The following is an 18,690-nucleotide window of genomic DNA, read 5'->3' on the forward strand; positions in this document are numbered from 1 at the left end:
ATTCAAATCTAATTACTTACCATCTTGATTAAATGCGCGAATTATTTTTCCACATAGTGATGAACCTGAGTGACTCCTTCAGTAACTCAAGAGGGCTCCAGCACAGTTATTAGACTACATTTTAATGATATTTGGAGGATATTGAGAAAAAACTGACATGGCACACATTGACAACAAAGTTAAACAAAAATGACCACCCAATACATAGTTGGACATCAATACAGTGTTTTAGAAGCTGCATCAGCTCACTGGAGACCTGTTTTTTGTTGTGCAATTGGAAATTTCATTTACCCTTCACCCTCTGCCCCACTGCTGCCTCCAGGGTGTGCAGCTGAGCCGACAGTGTCACCAGCTCGGTCATCCTGCCTGCACCCCAGGACTTGGTGCTTCCTCTCCCGTGCAGTGGGGGAAAGAAAAGTGCACTGTGTCCAGAGTAATTGCTGGGACATGTACAATGGTGCATTGTGTTGAAACACCTGAGCCTCAAGAGGCCCTGTCTTGCGCTTTACCTCTGTGTTTTCCCATCACCAGTTGTTTATGAGCTTTGCAAAGTGCTTAATAGGTCTGCACAAATTCCAATACTTCACCCTGAGTGGTGACAGGTGTTAGCAGCATCCTGTTCTCCTATTGGTATTTAGCTTTCAGTGGCAGGATAATACCACAGTAGAACCATAAAGTGGAAACAAAAATAGCTCCAGGCTGTACTTTATAAATGAAAAATAAAATGCAGGCTGCATCATTTTTACATGTATATTTCAGTTAAAAATGCTCAGATCAAAGGAGATTGGACGATTTATGGTGCAAATGGTTATACTGATGTATTAGCCTCAAAGGGCTCAGTACTCATGAGGATGTTGTACGGATTGTAAAGCCCCTCAAGGCAAATTTGTGATTACTTGTGTTGGGCTATATGTAAATGAAAAACTGACATGCTCCCCAGATGAATTCAAGCAGCATGCAACAGACTCCACAGGGATGGCAGGAAACCTCCCGTGGGGTTTACAAAGGAGAACGTACACAGCACACTTCATCCTAATAGATGTCAGCACTATTATCATTATAAGCAATGAATGATCAGTAATGGATCATTTGGTCCAACTATTTCACTTGCAGAGTGAGCACAGAGCTACCAAAACAAATTGAAGATATGAGTATGAAAACACTTTTTGCAGGTGTTTATCTACTATTGCAACCCTTAATGGACTGAGCAAACATTATTGGGGTGGGGAGGACGCCTGAATCATGTTTTATTCAATACAAAAGAAGGTCCTCCCAATATTATTAATATCTATTTTAACCCTCCTACAGACTTAGAGCAATAATTTCTCTTCAGTGTTTCAAAATAATAGCCATAAAATGTGACTATTCCAGCCACTCCCTTTTCCAGCACACATGCAGACCCGAGGAGCACAGTGGCTCAGTAGTCAGCAGCTTCACAGTTAGATATGGCTTTAATCTCTTTCCTTATACAAGCAGAGATTGCAGGGTTGATTGGATGGTGGATGAAAGTTTGATTCCACTCCTGAGAACATGTTCAATTTTTGGTATACAGGTAAACACCTGTTCAGCACAAGTACAGCACAACATACAACATCTCCTCTTCCTTCCTCAGTAGTGTATAAAACAATATGCTGTGAATTAAAGTTGTATGCTGAGTTGTTATTTTTTTTAATTCTATTTGGGGTAAATATCATTTTATAATGTTTACTGAAGGAATATAGTGATGTTTATCAAAGGCTGTTCTTGTCAGAGGCCATTTCAGAGAAAGCAAAAAATCATCAAGTCTTTTTTAACTTTTTTAAGTCAATGTTGTGTTTCTGTGTATTTTATTTAAGATTATGCAATACCAGCACGCCATGTAAGCAGTTAATGAAAGGTGACCATTTGTACACCTTTTGGCTATTTTTTCTTTGTTATTAATATGTACAGTATATAATAATTAATATCATATGAATTAAAAAGGTTATCATCATTATCAGACAATAAGTCTGTGGGTTGTAAGTGTTAACATTACTGTACTTCATACTGAACACAGGCAATAATAATGAAGTCCACAAGAGACATAAAACTCTGGTAAAAGTGTTGAATTTTAAATGGAAGGCAATATGGGAACCCAGCAATTAGACCACCTCAACCAGTTAAGTCTGCTCCCCGGCTGAAGCAGCTGTAAGCAGTAATCCGCTGCAGTGCTCTTTTCAGCAGCTGTCTGACATATGGAGACCGTGAGAAGCCATATTTAATTGTTATTATTGCTCTAAGTTATCTTTCGGCTGGGTGGGAGCTGGGCTGGGTAACTGAGGCGGTCACTCTCCTCCCCGCGCTGCTCGCCAAGATAAGAGCTGAAAAACCACAAATGTGTCAGAAAACACCCCAATTCACCCTCAGCTTCAAGGACTCGCACTTGCGCTCCATAATGACTGATTCAAACTTGTCGTAAGTATGACATATTTTTCAGCCCTCTGTTTCCTCAGTTAGTAAAAAGAAAACTCATTCAGGAAAAGTGACCCGAACGTCAGCACATAAAAATGTCTTTTAGTGATAAGCAGGCACAGGATGAGCGTGGCAGTCCAAAAAGGAGCAAAAAGAAACAAAAGAAGGAAGATGCCTGGAGACCAGAGGGACCCAGGGATCCATTTGCTATGGTTTGTGTCTATGTACGAGTGTGAGTGAATAAATGTTGCACAATTTGTCCAAGGGTGTATCGTATGCATGTCACTCATGAAACAGGATCATGTGTTTGTTGAAATTATCGGTTTGGACTGTGGGGATAAAAGCTGACTCATCTGACTCTGTGTGACCATCAAACTTCAATCTTCTTGAGAAAGATTATAGAGTAACTTGTCCTTGCCTGTCTTGTTCTGTCCTAGCTGGACTCTCTGCCAGAGAAAAAGCAGCAGGAGATCCAAAGAGCCCTCCACCTCTTCTCCTTGGGCCCAGGTCTGCCCAAGACCCTGCAGCAGGCCAATAAACACACATATCATTTCTGGGACACACAGCCTGTCCCCAGACTGGGTAGGAAGTTATACCTCTTCCAGCAGTTATTTGCATTATTTGTTTATTGCATCATTTATTTGCATATGTAAATATAAAAGCATTGCCTCAAACTCATGATTAATGCCACAGTTGGGTATTTTAGTTAATACTATATGGGAAGATTTATACCACTTTTACATCTGTCTGTTAAATATAAGGCTACAGCCAGCAGCCAGTTACGACTGGAAACAGCTTTTAACTAAATGTTGAACTGTTCCTTTAAGTATAAAAACATATGCTATTAATTATGCAGAAATATTGAAAGTTTTGACTATTTCAAATCCTTCTTTTCAATAGTTTGAAAGCTAAATTGTTTACAACAGCTTTTGAGCTACTTCTACAAATTTATAGGCTCACTCCTACTTTTTTACAGCACATTACCACCAACATCTGTGGGCAGATGTGTTATCGTATCCCCCTGGTTGTAAAAGACAGAGCCACTTACTAAAACATTGCTTCTGTCCCTTCAGTGAAAACTTCCCCAGGATACCTTTATCTCTTCTGCTAATTACAGCCTCAATATGACACTGCATACTAATTTGCATACATGGATATAAAATAGACTTCTCAGGTCAACTTCAAATTATGCTGTAAAAAGAAGCCATATATATCCTATTTTAACATTGTCATTATTTAGATTTTCCCAGTGTACAAACATCATTCACTGTCATTACAATATTGAGAATAAAGTTTCTTTATACTTGTGGACTCAGGGGACAGTATTGTGACTCATGGCCCAGTCGTAGAAGGTGAACCCAGTGTCCGTACGGAGCCCTACTCTCTTCCTCAAGGTTTCTCCTGGGACACTTTGGACCTGAGCAACCCTGCAGTGGTAAGTTACTCTCTCTAGGTTACTGTGTGTACATCACTAGAAAGTTCAAGTCATTCAGAAGTAAAGAAGTATTTTGGAGTAGATGTTTGCATGGGCAAATCCTTTCTTAGTGTAAAGTTCAGGAAAAATGGACTGAAATCCAGGCAAATTCAAGGGTTATCATTTCAGCTGAGAGAGATATGTACTCTACTAAATGAGAACTACATGGAAGAAGATGACAACACGATCAGATTTGACTTCACTGTGGAGTATCTGCAATGGTGAGAGTTTTTTTTTTTACCCATTTATTCATCTAGTGGCAATTGACTGAGTGCTAATAGTGTTGATAAGATATGATCTGAATATAATCCAGCCGGCAGCCATGGAAGTATTAGAAGAACTGGATACCGGACTGCTGCTCAGCCTTGCTTCCCAGTGGCCACTCACAGTATTGTGACCCAAACAGTATTTTCCCCGCAGATCACCATAGTGAAAGACATGTCTGTAAAACTGTGGACAGGACACCTGCAACGATAAACACAGTCAGTTATTTGATTTTTTGCAAAATGGCATCACTGTTGTGGCACAAGTTATTCACCAGCACAACTGGGCTTGTCATGATGAGCTGAACATTACTGTACATATTCAGTGGGCTGCACAACCCAGAATCTTAACCGGGAATGCAGAAACTTTTTTGGCGCCAGATGAGCCATTCTCCATTGAACAGAGTGGGTGCTATCCTTGCCTTCTGTATCCAGTTCATTTAATACATCCATGCAGGCAACACATGGTTAGCTCAGCTTAGCTTAGCACAAAAACAGGAGCCTTGGAACCTTGGAGCTGTTACACCTTATATGTCTAATAATCACAGCACAGAGTAAAAACAACAATTTAAGGTTGTTGGGGGGTTTATGTACTGGGCTATTTCCTGGCACTAAGCATTTGCCAGGCAACCAGTGAAAACTTTAAGAAGTTACAATGACCAAGAGGTAGTCCAGCACATATTCTCCATAAAATGGCAAATTGGTGTTCATACACAATTTTTGTACAGATTAAACTGAGATATAATGTGTTACAGATCTTATGAGATGATGGAAGGCAGATTTTGTTCACGTCTATCTATCCAGTCTATTGTGCTAAGCTAAGCTAAGTTAACTAGCTGGAGTCTTATTTGAAACGCAAGTGTGAGAGCGGGATCTTCTCAACTAACACTCAGCAAGAAATGGATCAAGTTTATTTCCCCAAATGTCAAATCGTTCCTCTTAATGCTCATACACTTTCACACATTCACACCTTAAAACTGCTCCGCATAACTCCAACAGAGTTGGTGTCTGAGTTACACCAAAGGAACTAAGCCATTGAGAGCAAAGTAGTTAAAAAGGACAGCGTGATTCCCACTCGACTTTCCAGCCTGACTCTCGAACACAACATATCAGTTACAAACCAGCTTCTCTAATCTCTTAATACTGCCTTTTTTCTCTGTCATCTGCATGAACGGTATCTCCACCTTCTGGCAGCACTTACATCAAAACATAATAACATTTACTTTGAAACAAATGATTAACATTAGCATTCCAGGAACTGGCACAAGTCTTTGGCCCTGAGGTTAAAGAAAGCTGCTCTATTCATTCAGCCAAGTCTTCTTGTACAATTCTTTCATTGGAAACTGTCCTTAATCAGAATTTATTGAACTACCCCTAGATTTATTCAAAGAGTCAAGCAGACACTATAATTTCCTTTCCTCTTAAGGGCTTTGCAACCTCCTAACTGGCAGGCCCAGTGGCACTGTGGCGTGCGAGTAGACACCAATAAGAAGTTAGTTGGCTTAATTGCTGCTGTTCCTGCAGAGGTCCGCATATATGAGACGTGAGTATCTCATGAATATATACTAAGATGTGTGTTTATGTGAGATCTGATCTGATCTGATGAGAAGTATTAGTATTCAGAGCACTTGCCAGCAAAACGGTGGCAATTTTCTTGCAAATGTCTGAAAGCAAAAGCTCAAAACATGTGCTGCAGGGAGAAGCGGATGGTGCAGGTCAAATTCCTGTGTGTTCATAAGAAGCTACGCCTCAAGCGGATGACTCCAGTTCTGATCCGAGAGCTCACCAGACGGGTCAACCAGCAGGGCCTCTACCAGGCCGTCTACACAGCTGGCCTAGTGCTGCCCACACCACTAAGCTCCTGCAGGTAGTAGCTGCCACACAGGCTTGATTCATACTTGACTTAAAGGCAAAGAGAAGTAATAATTTTCACTTCTAAAGCCTCTGAAAAAACATTTTCTGTACAGTTCATAAAATGAGTTATGGGTTTGGATTTGAACACAAATGATACAGCTTCTTTTTTTTTTTTTTTTACTTGGCTAGGTAATGGCTTATTTAGTTATGAATATTTAATGTTATAGAGAAATAGCAGCTTACAAGGAATTTAATACAATGAAGAATTAAATGAAACATTACATTTTTTTATCTGCTTAGGGGTGTTGCTCTCTGCTCCCCTAATCAGCAGACATGCAGTCTTTGTTTATGGTGCACATATGAGATAGATACATCACGCATTTGGTATTTTTTGTATCAAGCTGTGCATACACTCACTGTCCCACCCAAATAAACAAACTCATTCTTTTAGATACTGGTTTCGCCCTCTGAATACCCGAAAACTGACGGAGGTGAGCTACCCGGGTCTGAGACAGGGCATGACCCTGCAGAGAGCTCTCAAATTCAACCGTCTGCCAGAGGTTAGTCTGTGCTGCCCCCTGAAGGCGAAAAACCACAAGTGCCACTACAACCAGCCATCGGCCTGACATGACAGAACTTTCATTTTTCCGTTTAGATACTGATTTTAATCCTCAGAAATCTGTGGCAGCAGGCATCCTCATAGCACTGACTGAAAGTGGATTTTTTTTTTTTTTTTCCAAGGTGACGAAGACACCAGCTCTGCGCCTCATGACCAAAGAAGATGTTGAGGGGATACGCTCACTACTCCAGGAAAACATCTCCAAGTTTCACCTCAGCCCCGTCTTGTCTGTGCAGGAAGTGGAGCACTGGCTTTTGCCGAGGGAGAACGTGATTGACACCTATGTTGTGGAGGTTTGAACTTTGTCAATTTCAGCGCCTCTATTTAATTTCTTCGGAGAGGGAAGAGCTTTTCTCTATATTTTCTGAAATATTAGAAAGCATACGATGAATTGGTTCACCTCCTGTCCTCCCACGCAGGGTAAAGATGGCACTCTGACCGACATGGTGAGTTTCTACAGCGTCTCCTTCAAGGTGCTGAACCACCCAGTCCACACTGACCTGAGAGCGGCTCACCTCCTTTACGCTGCCTCTACTGCCACAGACCCGGTCGACCTCATAGAGGACACCATGATCTTGGCTAAATCTGTGAGTATGTCAGCATAAAACTCATCATCTTTTTTTTTTCCATCTAATACGTGCACATGGTGCAGATTTGGTTTATTGTGGATTATGATGAAAGAAATGTCCTTTTTCCTTGCCAACAGAAAGGTTTTGACCTCTTCTCTGCCCTCGATGTGATGGACAACAAGAGTTTCCTGGAGAAGCTCAAGTTCAGCGTCAGTGACAAGAGCCTTCATTACTACCTGTTCAACTGGAAGTGTCCTAATATGAGCCCAGACAAGGTACTGAATACTGTAATTTCTCCGCCTGTCAAGACACATCACTGTCACTCTGTGCATTCAAAAGTCGCTACGCCATTTCCTCTCTCCTGACAGCTGCGCGCTTTTTGCCAAATTGCTATGAATTAAATCAGCATTTTAAGTTCATCATTTAGTCCAGTCTGGTAGAAAATGAAGCTCTTACCTCCAGTGTCTTCTTATTCGATACTGATATATTTCAGGAACGATATAAGCTTGACATGCATGACAGCAGTTCATTAAAGTGCAACCAGGGGGTAAGCTCCCTGAAAAACTAAATAACAAATCTAGTATTACCTCAGCAAAAACACTCCGAAATCCTAAAAAACAAAGAAGCATGTTTTAAAACAGTTTAAGATCAATGTGCAAAATCAAGGAGGGATGAGGATAGATGAAGAAGCCAAAATTAATTGTTTAAGCTTGATTAATGATATTGTGCACTTCTTATTACTGCCACACACTAAAGCTGGTGGGAATTATATTATTTCAACTTAAACACTGACTCACACTGACATTTGCAGCAAATCAGGTTCTGATGCCCTGATCTTCAGTCCAGAGCACGTTGCAGGCTCAGTGGGAACGTTTGTTGACTTTGATAGCAGCCAGTCATCCGTAACTTACAGTAATGGGTGCATGTCTTACAGGTGGGCTTGGTGTTACCCAACTAACCTGGCACTGACGGGAGGAAGAGTGGTGAAGATGGAAGGAGCAGAGTGACTGGCAGGACATCAAACTGCATCACCAGCAGGAATTTGGATTTAAAATGTAAACTGACAAACTGTAAAACAGACACGCACGTAAGAATCAATGACAGAAAATTCCTTTTGTAAATACATTCATTATCTGGATGTCAGTTATTCACTGGGTTCAGCATTTCCATGACAGGAATACATTGTTTCTGACAAGACAGACAATTGAATAAACAAATACAAGCAGTTGGGAAAATGCATGCTGTACATCCCAATACCAGTGTGTGTGTTTGCGTGTGTGTGTGTGCGTGCGCGTTGGTCTCTGGGTATTTCAACAGACTATTCACATAACCTCTGGTGACATGACACTTAATGTGAGTGCGGCCAGTACACAAATTTAATTAGAGGACACGATCATTAATCATTCCCACTCTTGCACATGTCAGACCACTCACACAGTCTAATACATGCCCATGCAATCCATTTCAGTGTGCATGCAGCAGATGCATAATGTCAGGCGTAAATGCAATCAAGTTAAATCTCCTATAGACCTGATATGAATACAAGATGTACTTTTATGAAAATTATCAGTAAGCATGTTTCTGCAGACTTAACCCTTTCTAGATGATTTATAAACACAGCTACGGTATAGATGGAGGGAAATGCCATACGGTCATTATGCCCTCACAAATCCAAATTCTATATCAGAGTAACTTGTCTTTCTGTCATTTTATCACTTTAATCTGAAATAGAAAAAACTTCTAATATGCATTTAATTCCAGAATCATTTGCGTATTACTGATTGCAATAATACTGCATTTTTTGTTTGGTTTAGACCACACAACAGCCGCTGATCACCACTCAAAGGCACACTACTACTTAGTCGACATAAAGCGTAATAAAATGTAAAATCACGACTTAAAGTCTAAATATGAGCAGCAGGGGACGCTGCAACCTCAAAATGAGCATTTTTGTTGTGAACAACTGCAGAGGGCACTGTAGATGCACACATCACCTGCTTTGTATTTTTTGTTGTTGAAAGTGTAAGAAAGTGACGCCTTCAAAACTGAAATTTAGCGCATACAAGTTTAGAGGAAAAAAAGGAGCAGTATTGCAGTAGTTGATAAATACTGCATTACAAGTAACAATCCAACATATAAGGACAGCACCCTTTTTCAGTCTCAGTATTGTACAGGTAATGTTTATGTAGCAGGTGCTAAATCTAAATCCTGTTTTGGGGTATGTGTTCACAGTATGGGTGTCAGGAGGCTCCCCAAACAGTCTCAAGATAAATTGAAGGGATTAAATGGTGATGAAAGGGGCAAGAAGGAGGAAAACCATTGTTCTGTTGCACAAATTGGATCCATTTGGGGATTTTTCTGGTCATCTTTGTGTTTATTGGACAGTTTTACCTGTTTGGGCCAATCGCTATTATTCATATGAAAGAATCTGGTGCATTTAGAGGGGAATAACTCTTAAATTACTCTTAGATTTATATAATCTGTTTGACAAATGTTTATCTGTTAATTATGAACTGCAGTCTCTGGGCTAACACAGTGTAGTATTAAAGGTCCCATATTCTGCTCATTTTAGAGCTCATACTCATGTTTGGAGGTCCTAGTGGAACAGGTTTTTCATTTTCCACCCTCTGAAATGAATAAAGGTGTATAAAATGGCACAAACAATGATTGCTTAACTAAATACCTAAAATGTACTAATGTGAATGTAATTCACCACTTTCCACTTATTTCATTTTCCTACTATACCTTAAAAAAATGCAAAACACTTACCAACAAGTCACAAATTGCACTCCTTTCTCGCAGCGGTGGGAGTTTTGAACAGACGCACTTGAATGCAGCACGGTGCAGAGTTTGGACCAATCAGAAGCGAGGAGGCGTTTTAAGTTTGAAGTTACCGGACCTGCCAGCAGCGCTCTGCCTCAGCCAGCGCTGCTTCGTGCCCGGGCAGGACACCCAGAGCCCCGTATCTCCCCTGAGGTTCAGCGGAGGATGAGCAGAGAAAGCCAGGCTGTTTTCTCAAGAAAACAAGCGTCGATTTATTCTAATTTTGTCTTTTTAATCTCGTCAAGGACTCGCTTTTACCGGCTAATTTGTCGGGTAGTTCTCCAGTGACGCGCTGCGGTTAACGTTAGCATCGTCAGTAACTTTCCAAAACAAAAGTTAGCTAACATTAACGTGCGCTTAAAACCGTAAGTTACTATCTTTTATTTTGTTTGAACAGCCGTCTGTAGGTCTCATACTAATATCTCCGTGGATGCTGTGTGTGCAGACGCTTGGGCAGACCTGCAGAAAGAATTACAGGTATGTTGTGTACAGTATTAACTGCCTGTTTGTGTCGTAACTCTAATGAGTGTGCAGCTGCAGTGTAACTCAGCAGCAGCTGTAGGCTTCCTCTGAACGCTTTGGTAGGTGTTTAAGGAAATGCTCACCTGTGTCAGTCACGTATTTGCGGACGAAATGTTAAATTCAAGGATATGATGCGTTGTTTTGTGTCTCAGCGCTGTCAGACACACACACTGTCTACACAGCTGTCATTGTGTTGCTCAGCCGTTTCCTTCCGTAATCATTGTCCTACTTCTCACGGTGACAGAAGACACTGCTGTTTAATACCACTGAACTCCTTTTGACTTGCAGATTAAACAGCATGTTGCTTGTATCATTTCAAGATCAAGACTTCAAGACTGTCAAGACTTGTGCATCCTCTGTAGAGAACAACACCTAATACTCTATTGTGTTTATTCTGTTTAGCTAAGCCAGTCCCTGTGTGGCATATCAAGTGACAGCACGTCCAAGCCAGCTGGTTTGATCCTGCCAACCACTGTCTTACTTTGGATAGATCGGTCAACCGAGACTAGTTGAGTCCAGCTTTTTCTGCCCTATTACCACAAGCAAGATTGGAGCCTTAGACAATCCCCGTTTGCAAACAGTGGCAGACAGGAGTGAGCATTTCTGCAAAACCACCTGTGAAAACAAAGTGATAAGCGAGTGTGAGAGCTCTTAAAACTGTATGTGCCTAATTTTTCAACTCTGCTTTGGTGAAAAGAGTTATAATAACGTCCCTACAGGCTAAATTATGTAAGCTGGTACAAAATAATTTGGAATCAGAGCTGTGTTTATATGTGTCAATCTACCATGGCTATGCAAATACTGACTGCTTGGGTAATGTGTACATCAGAGATGGATGACACTTGTTTCCTTTGAAACGTGGTGACTGTACTCTTTGTGAGGTGTAGCCTGTGTTTATTCAGTGTGCCTTTGTCTCAGCAGTCATTTTCCTATGGTTTCAACTGGGCCTGGCTCTTATCACCTGTCACCGGGCTGTAAGTTCAGATGTTTATGTTTAGAGTAATGTAACTCCATAGAGAAAATTGACATAACCTGAAGTTCATTACACTGTATCTTCAAAATGCACTGTGTAGCAAATGTGCCCCCCGAAGTAGAGAGTGGAGTTTGTGCCATCAATCATTTCAAGCGTAGCTGTGACTTTTCTCTCAACTGGTGAATAGAATGAATCTCATTGAAGCTTCATATAGCTACAGGCTATGGGCCAGACTGTAATTTTCCCTCTGTACGGCATCTGAGTGGCCTGTGACACAACAGGTTTCCCAAGACCTTCCTCAGCCAGTTGGCGTTGAGAAAGTCAGAAAAAGAAAGCAGATGCTCGTCTCGATAAGACATAGTCAGTGTCTGTGTGTCAGGCACCGAGCAGGACAGCACACGCTTGTGTTACTAATCTTGAAGTCATTGATAACAGGGTGCGCTGCTTTGTGTTACTATTGTTTTGCTGGGAAATAACAGAAAGTTGATGGACAAAGCACAGTGGCCATGAGCGACACGCAGCCTGTGCAGAGCAGCTGGAGAACGTGTCCGCTTTTTTTTTTTTTTTTTTCTTTTTCTCTCGCACCTACATAATTCTGCTGCTCTTTACCTGCCTCTTCTTTAGACCGTGTAAAGACCCCAAACAAAGAAACAGACGCTCTATTGTTGTTGGATAGAAGTAGGTGTTATGTGGTTGTGGTAAGTGTTATCATTCACCTGAACGGCTCGTGTCAGTCTGAGGGTGGCGTTTTGTCGCCCCTGCAGGGATCTTGTTACTTAATACTGGTAAAAGGGCTTTTGGAGGGCGGAGGAGCATGCATGGGTGAGGGCTTGTGCTGCAGAGACTTGTCCTGTTCTACACTGGAACATCAACTTGTTTTTTTTTTTTTTTTTGGTTTACCAGAGAGCGTTGTCATGAGAGTGCAACTTATTCCTGGATAGTATTACAAGACAGCTATAGCAAGGAATGCAAGGGTATGGATCACAGCCTGTCTGCTAGAACGATCGTGCCTCTCACAGTTTATAAAAACTTTAATGAAGAAGCAATCTACACTCAAAATGAGTGCGATGTTGACAGACTCTGCTGGGCAGGCGTCAGCACTGGATGACTCAACCCTCAAACTCTTTGTTGTTTTTCTGCTTCTGCGAGGACTTTCCCTCCTCTTAAAGCTTCGGATCAGTTACTGGTCTCTCATTGGGCTTTTTGTTTTGTGTGTCCTGCTGCTGACAGTTTTGTCAGCCTTCTGTCATGAAGGTGCAAGTTTGAGACTTTGTTTTGTGCTCTGAGTGAATGTACCACCCACAGAGTGTTACTAAACTGAAAAGTAATTGAAGGGATGTACAAATACCCTGTTGTTAAATTAGGATGGTAAATTGGATTTAAATGGGTAATTAAGGTTTTTAACAAGACTCTTAAGAGGAAAAGGCCCAAAATAAGTACGTTTTAGCACTTTGATTATCTCAGTTTATTTCAGAATTAGCAGGAATGTACTTTTATATCCACTGATTACATTGATAATTAGATGATTTGATTGCAATCCTGCATTATTTTGTAGAAGATTTTGTTTTTATTGAAACTCCCAATATGCATTTCTGCACCTGCAAAGCAAGAGTGAAGGAAGTTTTATTTTCTATTTCGCATTTATCTTCGTGGCTCCATGTTTGTGATGAAAAAAACTCCCCTTTGGCCTTATGTAAAAGCTCTACATAAGCATGGAAGATGTTTTACACAAAGTAATGGAGGCATTCATATATTATTGTAATCCATCTCATTTAGGATATAAGTATCTTAACTGAGCATTTTCAGTTTTCTCCCGCGTGTGTTATGTAAGAGTTAAGTAACATACTGCGGCTCAACTCCAAAACTTGGCTGCAAAAAGTCAAACACAAGATCCACCCACTCAACCCCATCTCTCCCCTCTCTGTAGGTCTGACCTATCCTCTCTCCTCGGCTCGCAGAGGGATATGATGTCAGCTGCACAGCCAAGAAATTCTGCGCTACAAATATTTACACAAAGCAGAAGGGATGTGACAATGTGAGCAATAGGAGCTCCACAGGGAAGAGTGCTCGGGGTTACCCTCACACTAATCTCCACTAAGACATATTTATAAACGTAGCTAGCAGTTAGAGTGGACCACTGCCAGCTTTGTCACCAAGACGCTAACTGTATTTGGTCAGCAGCTGCACAACCAAGGCCCACTTTAGTGATGTCTTTAGTGCAATATCTGCATGGCACATAAGCATATGGTTATGCTTCAGACTTTAATGTGATTTGCGCACACATAATAGTTTCCATGCGTGGGGGCAGCCCAAGGCCTCTCCCCATACTACATTTTGCTTTGTTTTAGCTCGGTGCCAGAGCAGGACTTCATCCGACACCGCCGTCAACTGAAAACAAAGCCATAGAGTAAAGTATCAGAGGGTTTTCATTCCATGTTCAAAACGAGTGAGTTTATGGGCAACCTTTTCTGTGCATGTCATCCAGGGTTTTTTGTCTTCGTTGCCATGTGAGCGACAGATGTTGCCATGAAACATCCATTAACAATACACGCACAAATAGAGTTATCTTTGTAAACCGTATGTAGGGATATAGTCAAAGCACTGTGCTTAAACACAGCAACATATTTAATGCAAACAAAAAGTGGGACGTAAAAGTTGCCTTGAATTTTCAGAGAAGAGAGTATTCAAATAGTACTGGCCCTCGTGCAGCTTATTCTTAGAGTTTTACTGCCAGTTAATTGTACAGCCTGTATATTGCACTGTTACTTTTGTAGTCCATAAATGTCAGATTCACAGGAATTGAGGAACCAGTTGTATATCTAAGGGTGAATCATTGTAGTAGTATCTGTTGAGGTGAATGGTCAGATGATTTTTCACGTTCAGGGGAAATTTCACCAGCCACCTGAAACAGCAACCACAAAACATCATTGACATTAACATTTATTTTAAACAATGAACTTCTTGGAAAATATGTTTATTTGCCTCCTGGCTAGGAGGTGATGAGAAGCGGGATACCTCAACTAGCCTAGCTCTGTCCAAATGTACCAAAATTTGCCCACCACACATTTTAAACCCACTAATTAAAATGCTGTAGCTTGTTGGTTTAATACCAACATTGACCAAGAAATACTTGGTCAGGTGACTGACTTGAGCCAGATACAATACGAATTCTTTAAGCCTGACACAAACCCACTCTAAAGTAAATTCTATGGAAAATATTAGGCAACAGATTATATTTATCCTATATATGAAACTTTATACCAATATTTATGACATAGAAAGGCTAATGGTCCCAATGCCCCCCCAATCTACTGCTTACCATAGTGATCTTCCATTTCAGTTTTTTCCACTTAAAAGAGTCTAGTTTGCATTAAATGGTTAATGCAACTACTGTTAATACTCCATCTCTCAGCCATAACCCATCCCCCTGCAACATAGGAGACCCCCATACCCCCTCCACCCCCTGCTCAGTAGCATTCCAGCTGGCCAGATGGTGTCTGCTCTGCACAGTGGACACCAGAGAGTCGGGAGAGAGAGAGAGAGAGAGAGAGAGAGAGAGAAACCCCGCGAGCAGGATTCTCCGGATGAGACATTCCACCCCGCTGATCTCTCTCCCTCCCCCTACTCATGTCGCCCTCTCTCTGTTCAGTCTTGTCTGTATCTTACAGCCGGCAATTCTGGGGATGAAGTCTATGTTGATAAGTTGTTGACAGGCGGTAAAATCGCATTACACTGTTTCTAGGGAGAGACAGCTCTGTAGTTATTCTGTGGTGAACTGTGAGCAACTGACTGTAGAAATTACTAATTTCTCTGCTTAGCCCTCAGTGTTTATATAGGTAGCTGGAGTTGTATCCTTTTGACACCCACAGTAGCAACATATACACTGGGATACGTGCACACGTAGGTACAAAAATGGCAGGCCTAGTTCAAGTTTCAAGTTGAAAAGTGCTTTGATTGAGTGTACTGATGAATGCCTTGGTCAGTTTGCTAATTTTTTACTCTCAAAAGTTGGCAAATGTGATGCACATGAAGTGTTGCTGGAGTGAAGCAAGATTTTCTGTGTGTCAAGAGTGCAACAAAGGGTAGCAATCAGTGTGAGGGTAGGTGCTTTTAACTGTAGCTACTACAGTACATCTGTCCCATAAAAAACTGTGTGGGTGTTTGTTCCTGGCTCCCATTAACTTGCTGAAAGGAATCCAGCATAGCACATTGTGTGTTGTGTATGTGTGAGTATGCATGCATACAATCCCCTAGCTAGATAAAGCCCCATAAACCCCACCCTTCCCACTCCACACCCCAGCTTCCATGACTGCAGCCTTGTTGGAGAGCCGCTGTGTATCTCTGTCGGTCCACCTTTGTGTCAGTGTGCGCTGCAGTGTGTGTTTCTGTGCAAATTTGCTTGTTTGCTTTCCCATACGTCACATGTAATGGCTCCTTTGAATGACGCAAATAGAAAGCCGGAAGACTGTGACAAAGAGACAGCCTGTAGTAAATAAAAAGAGAGAGAGAGATAGATGCACACAGATGCTTCTCTGTGTTAAACCTCATGGCTTAATTGAGTTTGAATGACATATGCTGCTGTACCTTTTGACATTGATTTCAAAGAGGGGAAGTAGCATACCATCTTTGCCTGGTGACAATGGTAGCTCCGCCTTAAGCAGGTCAGTACAGTTTTTACAGTGTCAGTTACTAAGGCAAAGCAGACTGCAGGCATGAGTACCCAGGGGGTTGTTATGTCAACTGCCTTTCGGGTGACTGGCTGCAGTCAGCAGGACTTCTGGTAAAAAGGATTTGAGGGAGTTTGTGTCTGTGTGAGAAAGAGAGGTGAGAGGGAGGGAGAGGGGGGGATGGATTAGGCTTAGGCCCTGTTTTTGCCCCATCCTCCTCCTGTTCCTCTGCAGCAGCAGCAGATCTTGTCTGCCCTCCACCCCCGTACCACCAGACTGGGGCCCCTTGGCACCCTGGAGACACATGCCCCACAAAGCCATCACATCCACCCCCACAAAAGCCCATTCTCTTCTCAGCCCTTTCCATCTTCTTCCCTCTTTTCCCCTGCTCTGACCTCCTCATTCTCCGCTTCTTCTGCTCTTGATCCCTCTTCCTTTTTTTTGTATCCTCTTCCACTCTGCATGCCCTTTTCTCTCCTTCCACTGCCCTTCTTTCCTGTCGCCTCATCCCCTTCTCCCCCTTTTCCTATTTTCCTTGCAGCTCAAAGCCGAGGAAGTGTTGAGTCATATGAATGCAGGGCTTTTGCCATGCTAGACAAACACACCCCTCCTGTAAGAATCAGCCTTTGAAGCTCTCTATTATTGGAGGCCCATTTCAACAGGATGAAGTGTTGTGAGCCTCTTTAATTGCAATTAAAACTTAATTCTGCCAGTGGTCACAGGCAGGGCACTTAAACCGCTTTAAGTGCTGAAAGATTGCTTTTTAATGAGGAACAGCATTGGCCACTCAGTATGTGGTTGATTGTTGTATGAGGGTAGCTTCAAAAAGTATGACACACCCTAGACCCACCCCCTCCCAAGCTGTTTTCTGATGCATGTGCTGAGTAGAGCAGTTACAAGTCAATGCTTAATGTACAGTACGTGGAATATAGGGTTATTGGATTAGGGACTGGTGACCCATTCTCTGGCCTATCTGCTTTCAATGGTTGGTCACATGACCCACTTGCAGTCATACACACCCATGTACACAAACATGCAACATAATCTATACTGCACAAACCACAGGGCACGTCTTTGTATATTTTCTGGCAATAATATAGTTATTAGTCAGCAGTAGTTTGGTGTGTAACTTTTTCTGGGTGCATATTGAGCTGAATCGAAGTAGAATTTACTTTCATTTAAATCCTTTTAATCTTATTGAAACTTTATTTGCATTGCAACATAGGAACTAAGATTTGGGAAAGTTAGGGGAACACATTATGTGACCAAACCTCTAAGCAAGAAAAACAAATGCTTTTGAAAGTCACTCAGATATCCTGTGCAGTGAAATTGTTGATTTCCTCTGCACTGAAGATCCTTCCTTCTTTTGTTGTTGCTCCTCTATGGTCCCTGAACTTGGCTGAAAACTACCCCGAGCTGCACCAGCTGAAGAACTTTTCGGCAGTCTGGCACCTGGTTTTCTCAGTGGAGCAAAGTTTCCACTCTCCACCCTCTTCCCTCAGGAGGAATGTGTGTCAGGAGCTGGCCGTATCTTTAACTGCCTCCTCTCTTTTTGTACAGCAAGGGAAACTTGATGTCTTAAAGTCTCTCTGATGCTTGCGGTTACTTTATGTGGATTCCTGAACGTTTATAGTGGCAAAATGTTGTCATAATACAAAGTTTTGGTGCTGAACAGATACCTTGTACACCATCCTTGTCAAATGGGAGTACAGCTTTGCAGAGGTCGCCATTTTAAACCTAATAAATGTCAAAATACTGGTAGTTTCAGGTGTAAATCTCTGCAGTGTTAAGTAAGAGTTTCAAGGGAAGATGAGAAAGGATAAAAGACTCATTGGACAAGTCCAGTGAAGCTGAACTGTCGCAATGTTGAGAAAATTTTTACAATTTATAGTTGGTGTCTGCCTTTGGTTGCTAGCTCTATACGTTCCATTGGGGTTGTAATGTCTGTTGTGATATGGAGAACTGTGGGTCCCGTGGTAAAGCTAAAAGACAGACTGTCTGTCACTCTAAATGTTTATCTAAACAGAACTTGCGTTCTCATTATCTCAACCTGGGCCGATGAAGTGACCGGGTTATCAATGGCTTTGAGAGAAAGACTCTGAATTGTTATACAGTCAAAATTTCCTACTTTTCTCATGCAAATCCACTGTTTATGAGTTGGGTGTAGTCTGCATTCCTGCTTAGCCCTCCTGTATGGACGTGTGAATTCTGAAAAAATACACAGACTGGTGGGCTACAGGTCAGCTTTGTGTCTGAGCTTTCCGTTCTGTCGGGCCCATGTCTTGGAATGAATCACTGAGTTAATGTGTATGTGCTCCCTATGGATCTGTGTGACGAGTATCCTTCTCTAATAACAAGCCTGCTTCTCACTGCTTTACCAATGAAGATAATGACATCAGTGGGCTGTGAGTAACAATGACATAATGACGCTTTTTTGAAATTTCTTCAGGTGCTTTTATTGACTCACCTCTATCACCACCGGCCAATAACGCACTG

The 18,690-nt window shown here is 41.8% G+C and overlaps 2 protein-coding genes across 2 annotated transcripts in view; both read left to right on the plus strand.

Annotated features, from left to right (window-relative positions):
• The first annotated feature begins 2,354 nt into the window (after positions 1 to 2,354).
• Positions 2,355 to 8,458, plus strand: LOC139220343 (glycylpeptide N-tetradecanoyltransferase 2-like). Its single transcript, XM_070852424.1, has 12 exons — positions 2,355 to 2,433; positions 2,537 to 2,642; positions 2,868 to 3,012; positions 3,747 to 3,865; positions 4,034 to 4,125; positions 5,594 to 5,710; positions 5,864 to 6,034; positions 6,473 to 6,581; positions 6,763 to 6,933; positions 7,060 to 7,227; positions 7,347 to 7,484; positions 8,144 to 8,458. Exons 1-12 carry the CDS (start codon positions 2,414 to 2,416, stop codon positions 8,165 to 8,167), a joined length of 1,380 nt encoding a protein of 459 aa, XP_070708525.1. The 5' UTR covers positions 2,355 to 2,413; the 3' UTR covers positions 8,168 to 8,458.
• A 1,682-nt stretch (positions 8,459 to 10,140) lies between these two features.
• The window catches only part of svild (supervillin d), a 43,252-nt gene continuing 34,702 nt past the window's right edge, over positions 10,141 to 18,690 (plus strand). The window contains exon 1 of the mRNA XM_070851578.1: positions 10,141 to 10,509. The gene's annotated coding sequence lies outside the window, so the exon portion shown is untranslated. The remainder of the gene's footprint in view (positions 10,510 to 18,690) is intronic.

The sequence above is a fragment of the Pempheris klunzingeri genome, chromosome 20 (genome assembly GCF_042242105.1).
Source record: "Pempheris klunzingeri isolate RE-2024b chromosome 20, fPemKlu1.hap1, whole genome shotgun sequence".
Classification (NCBI taxonomy): domain Eukaryota; kingdom Metazoa; phylum Chordata; class Actinopteri; order Acropomatiformes; family Pempheridae; genus Pempheris; species Pempheris klunzingeri.